We start from the raw sequence: 17,268 nt of genomic DNA, 5'->3' as shown, positions 1-17,268 counted from the left end.
AAGTCAGACTCTCACAGGATAGTAACATAGCTGGGTGTAATGACGTATACCTATAATCCCAGCACTCAGGAGGCTGAGGCAGGAGGATCACCCAGGTTGGGCTATACAGTGAGTTCAAGGCCAGCCTGAACTACATAGCGAGACTCTGTGTCAAAAACAAAAAAATAAAAACAAAACCAAAAAAAGAATAGTAAGGGCAAAAGAGCACTGGGAGTATATAGCTCAGCGGCAGAGCACTTGCCTAGTGTACAGGCCCAGGGTTCAACCCTCAGCAAAGAGAGGGACAGAAAGAGAGAGATCTGGGAACTAGAAAATGTGGGAGAGTCCATGTTCTTCAGAACATGAAATACAAAGAGAAAGTCTTAAAGGTTGTCATGGAGAAAAGAGAGATCATCTAAAAGCAATAGCAATTAGACACAGCAGCCAACAGACAGTGGAACAATAGCTTCAGATTGCTGAGAGAAAACCACTGTCAATGTAGAATTTGATACCTACCTAAATTATGTATTTGAGAAAAAGGAAGAAATGAGGACACTTTCAGAAAACCAAAAACAGAGAGTTATCAGCAACAGATGCTCAGCAAAGGAGCTTCTAAGAGTACACATCAGGATAAAGAAGAAATGATCCCAGAAGAAAAGTCTGAGGTTTTCAAAACAATAATCATGTCTAATTTGGAAGTTAAAAACAAGATAACAAGCCAGGTGTGGTACACATACCTGTAATCCTGGCACTTGGGAGGCTGAGGCAGGAGGATCACTGGGAGTTCAAGGCCAGCCTAAACTACACAGCAAGACTCTGTCTCAAAAACAAAACTCCACCCAAACCAAAACAAGATAATGCTAAAATACTAGCTGAAACGATAATTTGTAACACAAGAGGAAGGTGGGTTAGACTTTTTTTTTTGGTACTCGGGATCAAACTCAGGACGTTGTGCTTGAGAGGCAGGCAGCTAAATCCCCAGCCCAAGTGGGTTAGGCTTTAAGTACTAGTGCTAAAATTTCAAAAGGAATCACTAAGGATAGAAATAGAGTATATAGCCAGGGACTTAGCTCAGTGACACCACCACGCCTGCCTCACAAGCACAAGGTGTTGAGTTCAATCCCTGGTACCTGGTACAAAAAAAAAATAGAGTATACAACTTCCAAAACAGTAAGGACAAAAAGTGGGATCAAAATAACAGTCTGAAAGAAAACAGGAAAGGAAGAGAAAACAGAAAATGCAGGAGGCATGGCACCAAATAAAACAGTAGAAATAATTCCAAATATATTAGCACTTAAATAAAATAACAATAAAGAGTAAATGGACTAAACTCATCAGTTCATAGAGGTATCCTCAAATTTGATTAAAACAAAAACAATCCAGACATTTCCTGTTTCCTAGGCAAAACCTCAAACACAAGATGTAATAAATCAGAATAACTGATGTTAGCTGTTAAAATATTTAATCCCAAAGATTGCTGAGATTTAAAGCAATGAAGTTTTTCTTTCTTGCTTGTGTGGTGCTGGACACCCTGTGCCCAGGGCCTTCCCTGAGTGCGCTGGGCAAGCGCTCACCACTGAGCTCCAGCCTGGCCCCGAGTTGATTTCTTGCCCTCCTCAGTCTGTCAGCTTTCTGGTTATCTGTCTCTTCTCCGTCAGCGGCACAGGAGCCTGGAACCCTGCAATCCTCCTGCTGACACCTTGGAATGCTCTGTCAGAGAAGCAGTGGGAGGCCCAGTGTTCTCAGTCAGGTACATTTTAGGTCCACGCCTATAAGTGTATCCATCACTTTTGCCCACACTACTCTGGCCAGAATTTAGCTCACACTGTCCCAACCAAGAGAACTGCAAAATAAGCTGGGAGATGCAGTCCTGCATTCCCAGCAAGAGGAAATGGAATTAGCGAGCCTCAGGGGGACACTTTCAATCCGAACTGTAGCACAGAATGAGGAGAAACTGAGAAGTCCACCACCAGGGTAGGACACATGTAATGTAGGCCGTTCTCAGAAACCTATGTTACAGGCCAAAAATGAGTAGTATAGAGCGAATGTAAAGAATACAATGAACAGGGCTGGGGATTTAGCTCAGTGGTTCTGGCGCCTGCCTTGCAAGCACAAGAACCAGAGTTTGATCCCCGGAAAAAAAAAAAAAAAAGAATACAATGAACAAACTTGATCAGAAGGACATAGAGAGAATTTTGTGTCTAACTGTAGAGAAAGTGCTTTTTTCTGAAGAGTGCAAGAAATATTTTGAAGCTGGGTAGGGTGGTGCATGCCTGTAATCCCAGCACTTGGGAGGCTGAGGCAGGAGGATCACTATGAGGTTGAGACCAGCCTGGGCTACATGGTGAGTTCCAGGTCAGTCTCAACTACAAAGTGAGACCCTGTGTCAAAAAAAAAAAATTTTTTTTTTGAAAGCTGACCATGTATTTGGCTATAAAGAAAGTCTCAACAGATTTTCCAGAATCAGCACCATACAAATCATGTTCTCAGACTACAGTGCAATTTAACAGAAAAATAGATAATAAATAGCAGAAAAGATGGCCAAGAGAAAGAGTGCGTGAAGAAGCCTATTGTAGTGTTAATTGTCTACAGTAATGAAAAACTAGAAACTGAAAAACCCAGGTAAATTATACTGTTCCACCTAATCGGTTATCATGCGACCATTAAAAGTATTTCTACATGGACTCTCTTTAAGACATAATATTAGGTAAAAAATTTAAATCTACATGTTACCAGTGATTACAATCATGTAAAAAACATATGGGTTTTTAGACAGATTAAAATGGAATAAGCAATGAGAACAATTGCTATGTTGGTGGATTATGTGCCATTCTCCTTTTAAAAGGATTTCCTACAGTATGGTTATGCTGGCTAATGCGTTACAGTGAGGTGGGAGTTATGGCTACTGAGACAAGAAGAAGGTGCCCTGAAACAGCGAATGTGCCTTTCCTCACCTCACCCATAAAACGCTCTTTAGCTTTGTTACTACACAAGCTAGGGGACGGAATCTGATACACATCTCACTGGATAAAGGACTGCTTCCCTAGTTAATGAATGAGAATATGTGACTCATAAGCACAAACTGGCACTTTTCTATTCAACCAGTGCTCACTATAAGCTCTGAAAACAATAAAATTGTCCTTGTTTTTGGATATCAAATGAGGCTATATTAATATTACAGAGTGCATGTTTATATGAAATATATTCTAGTGAGAATAATTAAAGTTTACTCCAATATTTGTTATCATTTAAGAGAATATTTTAACACAGGATAAGATGCTTTTATAGGTTACTGTGCTTGAGTTTGATCAACCATCTGTGCATTCTAAATATTAAACAAATTATTGTGTTTTTGTTTTTTATTAATTTATTTTTTAAGTGTATTTCTAAAATTCAGTAAATAACCATGTTTCATTTATTACAAGCTCTGGAAAGGTTTGTTATAATCCAGTAGCCTGTATCACAGAAGAAATCAATAATTTGTACTGTATCAAGAATGCGAATCTAACAATTCAAAATGAAATTGATAAATATTACTCAAAGCAGTCTTTATGCTTGAAAAATATCCACAGTACAACATTAAAGCAGATGCAGTATTCTGCCTCAGGTGCTGGCAATGCTTAATAATGATTAGGTATGCTATGTCATGCCTATGGTAGCAACAATCCATTATTACTTTTATTATAATTCAGGATAGGTCATTCACAAGCTGTTCTGTAAAAACAATACACACCTACAAAAAGACAATGGAGGCTGACTTACAGCAGCCTGCTAGCCTGTGAATTTTAGCATTTATGCTAAACTTATGGTAAGCATGGCCTGTTCAGATATTTTTTAAATGAAAAAAATCAAAATTGAATAAAATCCCAGGAACTAATTTACTCATTTCTTGAACAAAAATGTATGCTGCTAATTCAAAGGCATCTATCAGAGGTAATTTATTCAGATTCAATTCCTGTCAGTAAAACATATCAGCACTTATGGTAATACAAAAGGGCTTACAAATATGCTGTGCCTTTGGTTAAGAGAGCAGACCAAGGACTTGTTTTTATTTGATTGTCCTTTATTTATAGACAGATGAACAACATTGGTGTCCTATCAATTAGCTGTGTATTGACATCATGGAAAATACTGAAGACACAACTGTTGATACCAGGCAAATACTTCCTGTTCATCTTCATCTTCTCCCAATTCACTATCTGAGGTGCATTCTTTATATTTCACAATGTCAAAAGCCGGGCTGGAGAAGACAATTGTCTCTTGTACCCTTTTAGGCGGTATGGCTTTTTGCGGTTGCTAGGATTATAAATAAAAGTGTTTTATATTTGACTTTTACTACTTTATATTTTTTATATCTGATTCTATATACTTGGCCTCAGCTCCCAAAATTTACAGCAGATTTTTTTTTTTTTTTTTTTGGTACAGGAGATCGAACTCGACACCTTGCGCTTGTGAGGTAGGTGGTGGCACCAATGAGCTAAATTCCTGGCTTACAGCAGATTTTTTTTATCATTACAAAATAATACACAAACATATGTTTGTTCTAAATATCCCTACAATGTGAAAATGTACTCTACATAATACGGCTTTTTCTAAGTTTAGACAGCACTGTGCCTGTCATTCCAGCTACTTGGAAGGCTAAGACAGGAGAATCACTTGAGAGTGCCTGGGAGTTTGAGGCCCGTCTGGCAACATAGTAAGACCCAATCTCTCAAAAACAACAACAAAATTTAGGTAAAGATGAGTTTATTCTGAGAAAAGCACCATCAGAGATGTGCTGAAGTTTACAGTGTCAATATAGGGAGATAATAGTTTTTTTTCAATTTATCCTGATGTGGAGTCAAAACAGCTAGTATTTACCAAAATAGCTACTAATATTGTTTAAGAATTTAAAAAATATTGTTATCAAGATGAAAGTAGCTTTGTACTATCCAAGGTATAATACACCAAGAGTGTTTCAGCCTTGAATTTTCAGATTAGGAAAACCTTACTTATGCAAGTAGAATATCTTACAGGCTATTTGAATGCTGCCCAAAACAATGAATTCAGTATGTGTTAAGCTTACAGTTACCTCAGAAGCATCTTTTTTCTTAGGTGTCATAAAAGGTTTTCTCATCTTTTCAACTTTCATTTGTGCTTGCTTGGATCGACGCCCCAAATGTCTCATTTTACTTTGCTGTTGGTAGGGCCGATATAAAGGCTGGAGATTCACTAAGGATGGACACCTAGAAGATGTTTGTGTTACACACAGAAAAAGCAGGCAAAATAAAATTTCAATGTAAGGCAAGTTCCAAGTTGAGTTAAAACTTTAGCAAATATATCCCAGACCTCAGCCTGTGAAACAATACTGTGTGCAAGCTTTTATGTTCAAGGTCACTGCTGCTTGAGTTTCCACAGCACTGCTCTTTATCTGGTACCTATGGAGGTGTGTAGGTCATAATGTTGAGGACAGTGATGATGAAAATGATAAAATCTGTATCAATTTAAAATCAATTTTTTGGAAAATACTCTGTAGTAGACATTTGGGATTTTAAAATACCAAAAAGTATTACATTTCATAACAGTTTAAAAGAAAACTCTGTGTGTGTGTGTGTGTGTGTGATACTTGGGATCAAACCCAGGGCCTTGAACATGCTAGGCAAGTATTCTACCACTGAGCTGCATCCCCAACCCATTTTTAAAATTTTTATTTTGAGGCAATGTCTCACTAGGTTTCTCAGGCTGGCCTGGAACTTGCGATCCTCCTCCTTCGCTCTCCCAAGTAGCTGGGACTACAGGTATGCACCACTGTGCTCAGCCAGAAGCTTTTTTTAAAATCAGTGTTGGGATCAGACGCAGTCGGTGCCATGCCCGCAAGGCTCAACCTCCACCGCCAGCATCTGCATCGATTGCCCTGACACGTGTCTTTGAAAACAAGAGCCCATGTGCAGAGCAGGTTGGGAGTGCCTGAGAGTTAATACCCTCCCTCCTATGCAACCCTTAACCAGTGGCTGGTGGGCTTTGGTCTAGCAATGTGCGGGCTCCCTTGGGCCTGTGGGGTAACTCGGCTCTGACATTCACAGGAGGGATAAAGCTCCAGTTACAGTGGCAAATTGCTTGTGAACAGAGTTTCGCTGCCTTCCCTTCTGTTTTATTTTCTACCCCTTCCATCAGTGGTTCCTGGGATCACCTCCTAAATAAACTACACAAACTCACATCCTTGTCTCAGGACTTGCCTGTGTCTGGGAGATCCCAAACTAAGACCATATTCCAAGAGCCCTTTATAAACGTATTTTTTTTTCTCCAATTGATTTAGAATTTGGCTCCTTATTTGGCTTTTAGGTGACTGATTCTTGGATAATCCTTAGCAAGAATCCAAATAGCAGTGAGAGCCTGGGGTTCTATGTGGCAGCAAAGAAAATGACATCATTTATTTGACCTTGGTAGTAATAGGGTTAAGTTCTCTATTCAGTGCTTATATGGATGAGTTAGAGAAAGTCTATTTCATGATGACTGACTGTGTCCTAAACCAGGCAGATGTACATGGCCTTGATCATAAAATAAATGGGCAAATTTATGTGATGGGGTCAGCTCCACTCCTCTCCACTCCTGAAGAAACCTTAGCATGTTTGCTTAACAAGGGTCATCAGAGTCTTCATGTACTAAAGGAGTATTTTTCATTCAAATAAGAGTATGTGAAAATAGATTGCCAATAAGTCTTCTTCAATCTTATTGTCTCTTTTTCTTAAGAAAGCCAGCTGAATTTGTATATAAGATGTGCTAGGTGAGTCTTAGTAATGGAAAGAGAAGAGAAACGTAATTGAGGCAGTCACATTCTGTCCATGTTGTTCCAGATGATAATACATCTATTTTCTACAATACGAGTTTCTAAAATGTGAATTGGTTCACATGCTATTGGTAAAGAAGGGAATAACGTCACTGTAATTTATGTGCAATTTATCCTAGGCAAAGGGAACCAGAATAGCGGGGATAGAATTATAACCTTCAGTGCACTTTGCTGCATGGACAGTGGGAGCTCCTTCAGCTGTATCTGTGAAAACAAACATTGGCACCACTACTCTGGCTCTCCCCACAGAGGCCCACACACCCCCACCTTGCCCTCACTGCGCTCCCCAACCTCCGGGCCTTGGATGGCTACTTGCGTACCCCTCTGTCTGCACCATCCTGCACCTCCTATCCGCTCCCCTCTATTGCTGCACAGGGTTTCTATTTGCTGTAGGAACCTCCAGCCACCTGGAGCTGCCCATCTGGTGGGACAAGTTATCTCCCCAGGTACCAACTGTCCTCTTTGTTAGTGCTCTGTTACAAAGTTGCATAGCTTTGGGCCACCTGCCCCCAACTTGATTTTTCCCAAATGCCCCCTTATTATCTTTAGTGAGCTCTCTGGCAGAATGTGAACATTTTCAGAAATATCTACAGCATTGCAACCTTGAGGAAGGATCTGTTTTTACCTAACTTCAGAAACAATCTGTAGCTGGTGCTGACGCATCTCTTCCGTCCGTGGTCTCTGTAACAGATACTTCATTTCTTTTTGTAAACGGGCAGACTTTATTCCAGATTCTGCATAATTAACTATGTCATACATCATCATTGTCCTGGGAATATTTTTGAGGTTTAATTTTCACCAGAGGTTATTCTTGCCACCAGACGATATGGGGATCTCATCCAGTAGACTGGAATACTATATGGAGAAAAGATATGGAGCGATTGGTTGTGGATGATCTCTCATGGTTTTAGACACATCTCATGCAGTTTCCCAGCTAAAAGGCACTCCTTGGGCTCCTCTCTGAACCCTACGGACATTTCTCTTTCATGACTACTATTGCCAACCAAAGGTTTCTGAGCCACCTGCAGGCGTCTTTAACCCTTACTGGATGCCAGGAGCCGTGTCACATGGCATCAGCACATGGTGCCACACTCACTAAATGTTTCTTTAATGTGTAAACATTTTTTAAAAATTAATTAATTAACTTTTTGGTTTTTTGAGACAAGGTCACACTATGTAGTTCAGGCTGGCCTCAAACTCACAGTGATCCTCTTGCCTCAGCCTCCCAAGTGCTAGGACTACAGGTATGCCCCCCGCAGCTGCATAAACATTTGTATGGCATATAACTCAAGAAAAATTAAACTCAGGAAGAGCCTCAAAGTCACAGCAGCTCTGTGTTCTGCATATCTGGTAGTGCTCGTTCGTGACATGGGTTGTGAGGACATTTGCACAAAATCTTTCAAAAAATAATGTGTTTACCTCGCAAGCACAAGGTCTTCAGTTCAATCCCTGGTACCAAAAAAAATGACTTCATCTTTGGTGCATAGTGGAGAATTTCACTATTTTCATTTGGGGTATTTGTAGAAATCCCACTTTACATTTTTTTCAGTTTTTTTTGGTTTTTTGAGACAGGGTCTCACTATGTAGTCCAGGTTGGCCTCAAACTAATGGCGATCCTTTTGCCTCAGCCTCTCAGATGCTGAGATCACAGGTGTGCACCACCACGCCTGGCTCACTTTTTCCAATTTAAAATGATACCAAATTATGGATTTAAAAGTGCAAATGTATAATCAATTTCACATTATAAACATGTGTTTAAGTGACAGAGATACCTATCAGGTATCAGCTTCACGAGAAGCTACCCATACAAGGAAATGTAGGCCTACAATGCTAGAAAACAGGGAGGTCTTTAGGGTATAATATATACACACACACTCACCACACGTGCACACTCACATGCACACCATTTTGGCACGTATGCATTTCAATCACCACTGTTTCCTTGAGTAATACCAGTCCCCAACAACAGAGAGCCAGTTGAGGCCACTCCAGTACAGCTGGGGGCAACCTTATAAGGTGCAAACTCTGCTGCTAGTTCTTCAGTTCTTACATCACCACACTGATGACAAATGTGCATAATTAGTGACAAATCATGTCGCTCCTTTCAAAGCTATTCAGTGGTTGGTTACTTCAAATCTGTTCTTCAGCTTACATGCAGGCAGCAAAGTATGTAGTTGTGGTACCTCTCTGTGTGACGTTTTCCAGAGTTGGATAACTGAAAGCGCATTGGCCAGAAAAGAAAAAGTGGGAGTGAAACTGGAATCACAAGTAGATGGAGTCCTAGAAGAAACAAGTGCCCACGGGGAAGCCAATGCTGCTGAAACCAAGAGACTATAGACGAGCAGATAGAGGAAAATGGTGAAGGTGGACTGAGCAACACAAGCAAGGGGAGTGGCTGTGACAAAAAGGATGAGGCTGTTCTACAGGAAGTGATGCTGGCCCCAAAAAAGCTTCGCATTAAAGGGATGCTGACATATGTCACACCATTTCAAGTGTACAGAATGAAACGCTGGCAGCTGATCCAAACTCAGTAGCGTGACAGTTCACCAAGGAATAGAAGAGTTGTCTGCTCTCTATTGTAGTTTACAAAACAGGAACAAGAAGCTAAGTGCTGTTCAAATTATTCCTGATAAGCTGGTTTTCAGGACTTAACCCAGGGTCTCACATATGCTGTGCTACACTCCTAGTCCATTTTCTCATAGCTCTGAGACTTGCTTATAATATAATTAACTCACACAAAGTATACAATTCAATGGCTCTTTTGTACTCACAGTTGATGTTTTCACAAAGAAATAAAACTTTCCGATATATCTGATATCTTAAATCAGAGCATACTGAAAGTGTTGGGGTTTTCTCTCTCCTTTTCCTATTCTGTATATTTATGACAGAGTTTTTAATTTTGGGGGGGTACCAGGGATCGAACTTGGGTCCTTGCACTTGTGAGGCAGGTGGTGGAACCAATGAGCTAAATCCCTGGCCCTTTAATTTTTTTTTTATTTTAAAGGTCACAGGACAATTGCAAATTGCCCCACGGATTATTAAGTTCGCTTTGCGTAATTTCAGCTTGCAAGATCATTTTTATGGTTCTACACTACTGTTCACAGTGAAACTGCCTGTATATTTTATTTCCCTAGAGTAAGGTAGTAAAATGAGTAAATACCACAGACCTGTCAAGGGCCTGTTCTGTTATTTATTCACTGTGTGACCTTGGGCAAGGTTTTTTGAACCTTGTTAAACCACATTTTTCTCATCTGTAAAAAGGGTCACATAATTTACAAACTTGAAGATTAAAGGAGATAACATGCCTGTAAAATGCTAAAAACAATGCTGTCATGAGTTCAATAAATGTCCACAGCCATCTTATCTCTCTCTTCCAACACGCCTCTCAGGGTAACTGCTCTTTATGACACCAATCCTTGACATGTTAACGATCTGCAAGGATGTGAACCATGTCCTTAGCAAAGATAACTGACAACCCAAGTTCTACCTGCTTCCTGGTCCAATTCCCTCATAGCTTACACTCTGAAAGTAAGAAGAAAACACTCTGGAGTCTCTAAGGTGCTACATTAATTTCATGTTTCACATTGAAGCAACCGAGGGAAGAGCTAAGGCCATACATGTTATTATGAGGGGAATTTGGGGATCACTTGTTTCTGTAACCTTTGCAAAGTGAAGATGTGGTTATGCATGTGTACAAACTCCCCATGATGAATGTAATCATTATGTACTACAAACATGTACCAACAAAAATTTTAAAAATTATTAAATGGCAAATCCACGACTTACCAACCCCCCCAAAAAAAACCTTGCAAAATGAGGGTAATAGCAATACCTCCCTCTTTGGACTATTCTGAGAATAGAAGGAATAATAACCCTTGCTATTATTACTCAGATGTCTAGCTTAAGTGTCCTGATTCTGCACTGCTAACTATCGAGCTATACAAACCAGAGAAACCTAGGAGCCATGCCTTACCTTCCTTCCTGGTCGCCCAGGCCTACTGGGTGTAAATGCTCTAAACCAATGCTACCCTATATCTCCTAAAATAATCAGGAGCCTCTGACGTACAAAGTGTGACTGAAATTTAAAATTTAAAAGACACACTGTCATTCATCTCCCTCAAATACTCCCCTTTGCTTCCAACACACTCATCCCATCACTCTTGCCACTTTCTAAAGCAGTTCTGGAAGTCCTCTTGCATGAAAGTCTTTATGTGGTGTGATCAAAAATACCATGTAGTGAAAAAGAAAAAGAATCGTACTGGAAACTGAAAAACATTGCTATAAGAAATTAAAGAAGACCTAAACAAGCTAACAAACAAAATACCATATAGTGAATGCTGCTGCTGATTGCAATCCAACCAAAAGGCAGGCTCATAAAAACATTATGGTGTGTGCTCTGGCACTGTGCACCTTCTGGGTCTTCCCCAAAGTCAAAAGGACCACAAAAGGTAAATGTTTGAATCCATTCAGGATGGTAAGGCAGCCCCAACCCAACAATGCAACTGAGGACACCCATGAAAGAAGACTTCAGAATTGCTTCTGAAATGGCAAGGATGATGAGTTATGTATGTCCAAAGTGAGGCGGAGAGTTCTGAGGAAGATTAATGGCAATATGTCTTTTACTGTAATACAGTTTTTAATTTGTTAAAAAGTATTTACTGTATTTTTAGATTACATCTAGTAAGGAATCCCTTCATTCTACAGATTTCAACAATGCACAAGCTTCTCATTGCACACAGAACAGAGAAGAAAATAAATGTTTTACTGTGGTGTAAAGCCCTGCATAACCTCTTAGCAGACCTGTAGCCTGGCCACATACCATATGCTCTGTGCACTGCCTTCTTCAGCTCCAAATGTGTCTCCTCCTGCCACAGGGCCTTTGCCTGCTGGAGCCACCCGCTTACCCCAAGATTGACATTTGTCATTGACTTCCTGCCCAATGAGCATTTCCGATTTCTACCTACCTCACAGAGCCATACTATCAGGTATGCAACAGTACTATGCTTCGGGAAGAGGGATCCAGCGTACGACCATGACTGTTCTAACTCAGTCTTGGGAAAGATGCCATTTCCCTTTTTCAGTGATTGGTTTGGGGAGAATATGTGACCCAGTTGTGACCAATGAGATCAGAGTGGAAGTCTGTTGGGAGCTTCTGGGAAAGATTTACCTTCTCCAGATGGAGAGAGAAAGATGCTAGGAGTCTTAGTCTTCCTGTCTCTTGAATGGAACCGAGGGTATGATAATTATCTTGTTACTATGTGAAGGAAGCCAAGAGGACTGGAAAGAAGCTGACTCAGAACCATGATGTTCTTCACCTGCTGAATTGGCCCAGGAACTGGCTATGTGTGGACTTTTGCGGACTTCTTCAACAGGACAATAAATAGTCTTTACTGTTTAAGTCTCTTGTGGTTGACAATACTCTGTTACTTGTAGCAGAAAGTATCCAATCAAGAGGAGAACCCTTCCTTACTAGGTCAAATTCTCATCATGTACTATTTTAATGCCATGTAGTGATTTTTCAAAATTGAGATAAATTCATGTAATATAAAATTTGCAATTTATACCACTTTAAAGTATGCAATTCCATAGTTTTTAGTGTATTTACAACATTGTGCAGCCATCACCACTAATTCTAAAACATTTCCATCACCCCATAAAGAAACCCCATATTCCTTTCTTCTTTTCTTTTCTTAGTTTTTGAGACAGGGTCTCACTATGTAGTTCAGGCTGCTGGCCTTGGAACTCACTATGTAGCCCAGGCTGGTCTCGAACTCACAGCGATCCTCCTGCCTCAGCCTCCAAAGTGCTGGGGTTACAGGTGTGCGCCCCTCTACCTGGCAAGAAACCCCATAGTCCTTAGCTATCACCCACTGCTCTGCTGCCAAAACACAAAAGGCCACACATGACATGACTCCTTTATATGAACTGTCTAGCCTAAGACATAGAGACAGAAAGCTGACTGCTGGTTGGCAGGGGCTGAAATGATGGAGAAATGAGGAACGATTGTTTAGTGGATAACAGGTTTCTCTCGGGGTAACAAAAAAGTTCTGGAACCTAATGGATGCGTGCTCATTGCTGCAAATGTATTTAATGCCCCTGAGTTGTATACTTTAAAATGGTCAAAGTGTTAAATGTTGTTTGTAGATTACCACAATAAACACACGTATTATTCTTTGTTCTTGGAGGACAGGGTCAGGAAGGCCTTTTTTTGTTTGTTTCACTTTCAATATCTAACCCTGAGTTCCTTACTCACATGTAATCTTGGGTGGTGACGATATCTACATAGTCAGTTACTTTGAACTTCTGGAAAAGACGTTCATCTTCCATAATTTGCTCATAAAATTTCTTTTTTCCCATCATTTTGCAGGCATCGACTACTGTCTATAAAGAAAAGAGAAAACAGATTTTATTTTATTTTTACAAATTCAGAAGCCTTTATTTTAAAAAAATCTTCCAACAATTATTTCATAATGGACAATAATTTAAGCAGATTTATCTTACTGAAATATTTTAGAAATGAATAGTGAATTCAGTCTATAAGCTTTCATCTAATACTTAAAACCAGCTCCTGCGCTAAAATTGGTTTTCAAAAATCTTAACATATTAACATTTTCAAAGCATGCCCTCTTGGCCAGAAGCAACTCTTTCTTTTGAATTTTTCAGAAGATCCCTCGCTTACTGTTTCTAACCTTAAAGTGCATGTGTACCTTTAAATAAGCCATTAGGGCAAGCATTCCACATAAAACCAAACTTTTCCAGAAAGTAAGTCCCATCCTTAACTGATGGTAACTGATACATCTTAAGAAATTTCGGAACGCTAATCTGTGAGAAATCAGAATTAGAACTTTCAAATTGTTACTAAAATCTCTTCCAAAACCAAGAAAGCCAATTTTGAAGAGATGATGAATATGTGGTTGTGGTAAAATAGACTTTGTCATAGTTATTTATATTCTTTTTTCTAAAAAATAAGGTATAGTCTAAGCTAATATGGATAAGAAAAACATAATACCAAGAAACTGTAAAACAAAGTTACAAATCTGTAGCTTTAGAAGCTCTGAAAGTCATGGGTAGGAGTGACAGTAAAGGTTTGAAACAGAAGTGACCTTGTACAATCTATCTGTGGACTTATTGCCCTCATAGTTCAATTTGTAGTGTTCATTTTTTTTTTTTTTTTTGGTACCGAGGATTGAAATCAGGTCCTTGTGCTTGGCAAGGCAGGTGCCCGAACCACTGAGCTAAATCCTCAGCCCCTCATAGTTCAATTTAAAACTAGAATTTTTCAAGTATTTTACAATGCTCAATTTGAAGGACTTTTGTTCTCATATGGAAGAATTTCTTAAATAGAAACAATGTCATGCTTAAAAACAGCTGGTGAGCCCCAAAATAGAGTATTTATTTCATTTAAAGTTTCCAGTCAGACAGAATCAAGAGTAATCACATATGCATAAGGAAATTCTTGTTGTAATAAGTTAGTTTTATTAAAAACGAGTCTATAAGCAAATATTCTTTCAAAGGGATATCCATAAAAGAGAATCCTTAAGCTGTTAAAACAATGAATTAGAGCTGGCTATGGTGGTATGGAAAGACAACCAATTTCAACAAAAATAATGAAGTCACAAAACTGAACATTTAAATAAAGGTCAGTGGCAGAATATATAGAGATATAAAATAAATGATAACATTTCTGAGAGACTACACAAGAATACAAGAAATTATATTTCTCTGGAATGTGGAATAAAGTCACCAAGGGAGATACATTTTTGTATACCTTGTGTATACTGAGTAATTTTAAAAATCATGAACATGTATTATTTTAGAACATTTAAAAAACTTTCAAAGTCTAACAAACCTGATTGCACCCAAACCACTGACTATACAAATTAGTTCATAATCTTTCTCTGCCTTACTGTGACCAATCAAAATTAGAAGGCTTTTTGCCATTTTCTTCCTTTGTCTCTTCACTCAAAAATGAAGGGAAGAAAATGCTGAGAATTTAGATTCAAATTGTACTCTTATTGCCTACACAATAACTTGGAAAATAACTGCTCAAGATTTCAAAGAATTGATTTAAAAAATTTAACTGATGGGCATTTTAGTCACCCGTTTAAATATTTCACAGAAAACATATTTTTTAAAAATAGTAGTACTTTTTTTTTTAGTGATCAGCACACACTTTACATATTTTTTCTGACAAATACCTCAAATATTGTTCCTTTCCCATAGCAGTCTGCTATTCAATAGAAAGGCTATATTTATAAAGAGAAGACTATATGGGGATTTTTTAACCACTTATAGTTTGTTTCCATGTAGCTATAGCTATACAGTTTTTAAATGCAGCTAGAGTGGTAGAGTCCACAATCCTTAGAGGATCAGTTTCTTAAAACCTGTTTCTTCTCCTTGAAAAACATTCTTTTGCTTTAAAAGACAGAATGAGCTCATAACGTCATCCGTGCCGTCAACGCAGAGAAACTTATCTGGCGATTAAATGGATTGCCCTAGGAACTGCGATGAACGGTGTTACTGGGGCTGATGGTCTTTTATGTGTTAGTTAATACATTGTCCCCAGATGGAAATATGTACGTTTCAGGTTGCTTAGGCCTCTCTCCCCTTCAGTCTTCATTTTCAGTAGGCAAAGAAGCAAATAAAGAATTTTTCTTTCTCAAATGTCAACAGTTTATACTCAAGGAAAGCATGTGATAGATCGGAGAGAGAAGAATCACAGAAAATACGGAGGCTCACATGCTGTGTGGCTGGACAGACACCAGACTTTCCCACATGTACCTGTCCCTGTGCTAAGAGCTGTACACAGCCTGGGAAGAGAGGCTGAAGTATTCCCCAACCCCTAAATATGTGCTGACTCCCCTGACATGTATTTATATTATGGATCTGTGTTTCTGGCCACAAAGCATCTGTTTACATTGAGGGAGGCTGGTGGAGAAGAAAATCCAAATATCTTTTGATTCCAGATCGGTTTTTCTTTCCCTTCATATTTCATAATGCACCGTTTGTGAAAGTATGGGAACTCTGTTAAAATGCTGATAGGAGGCCACATAAACAAGTGATAGCAAGAGGATCAAAATCCAGAATCTCTGTTCTTTTTACTTAACACACAACAGCTAGCTTTCTTTCTTTTTTCTTTTTTTTTTTTGTACCAGGGATTGAACTCGGGTCCTTGCCCTTTCAAGGCAGGCGGCAGAACCACTGAGCTAAATCCCCAGCACAATAGCTAGCTTTTGTATATTTTCTGCTCCAATTTTTAAAAATCTTATTGAGTTTATTGGTACTTTTTCAGTATGCAGTACAGTTACATTCATCATTGGGATCATCTGCTCCAATTTTTAATTTTGTTATCCAGAACATTTAAAAAAAAATCCAAAGCCTCAAAGACACATGGAAAACAAGAAAGTATTGAAATGTTTGTAGTTTTATTCCTAATGTATTAAATCCTAGGGTCAAAACAGTTTAATGAGCTGGATGTGGTGGCGCACACCTATAATCCCAGCACTTGAGAGGCAGAGGCAGGAGGATCACCACCAATTTGAGGCCAACCTGGGCTACATAGTGAGTTCAAGGCCAGCCTGAACTGCATAGTGAGACCCTGTCTCAAAACAAACAAACAAACAAACAAACAAAAAAGTGTACTGTTAATACAACATGGAGCCTTCCTATAGGTAAGTAATTTTATTTTCCATTTCTTTACACATACATTGTACACCTAAAGAAAAGAGAGTATCAGCACATCTCTCCATTATGCTTCCTTACAATTAATTTCTTGTGGGTTCTAATCAGCTCCTACAGTGACACTGAAAGTAAAAACAAATCACTGTACACTGAACAGGTATGGAAACCATGTAATTTCTGCTGTAGGGATTTCTTAGGGGCTAACTGTATTTTACTTTAGTTCAGATTACTTACAGGAGGTATTTATCGCCAGTGCCTCGTTGTACTGCCCCACTCAGCCAGCAGCACCAGTCTCCTTATTTGAACAGCGCCTCCGCTGTGCGACTCAACTCTCTCTGGCCCATTCCAGTTCCTTGGCTAAAGAAAAACGGGCCTGCCAGGGATTTAGCTCAGTGGTTCTGCTGCCTGCCTCAAAAGTGCAAGGTCCCGAGTTCGATCTCTGGTACCAAAAAGAAAAAAAAAAAAAAAGGTTTTCTCTTTCTGTTTAAAAAAGGAAAACGGATGAACACCTATTTTGAGAACCTGTACTCTAATAAAATGGAAAACACAGAAGAAATGAACAGATTTCTAGATACTTATGAATTACCAAAGTTGAACGAAGAAGATAAAAACATTTTAAACACCCCAATCACAATCAGTGAAATTGAAAATGTAATTAAAAACTTACCAACAAAGAAAAGCCCAGGCCCTGATGGATTCACTGCTGAATTTTACAAGACATTTAGAGAAGAACTACTACCATTACTCTTCAAACTTTTCAATGAAATTGAAAGAGAAGCTAT

At 39.0% G+C, this 17,268-nt stretch overlaps 1 protein-coding gene across 1 annotated transcript in view; it reads right to left on the bottom strand.

The window, feature by feature from the left end:
- Positions 1-4,043: 4,043 nt before the first annotated feature.
- Positions 4,044-17,268, bottom strand: part of CUNHXorf58 (chromosome unknown CXorf58 homolog) — a 27,495-nt gene continuing 14,270 nt past the window's right edge. The window contains 4 exon segments of the mRNA XM_010607170.1: positions 4,044-4,275; positions 5,051-5,204; positions 7,431-7,660; positions 13,055-13,186. Coding sequence (XP_010605472.1) covers positions 4,099-4,275; positions 5,051-5,204; positions 7,431-7,660; positions 13,055-13,186 — 693 coding nt within the window. The 3' untranslated portion in view covers positions 4,044-4,098.

The sequence above is a fragment of the Fukomys damarensis genome, unplaced genomic scaffold (assembly GCF_012274545.1).
Source record: "Fukomys damarensis isolate Sample0158 unplaced genomic scaffold, DMR_v1.0_HiC HiC_scaffold_39, whole genome shotgun sequence".
Classification (NCBI taxonomy): domain Eukaryota; kingdom Metazoa; phylum Chordata; class Mammalia; order Rodentia; family Bathyergidae; genus Fukomys; species Fukomys damarensis.
This window is presented reverse-complemented; position numbering and strand designations above follow the sequence as displayed.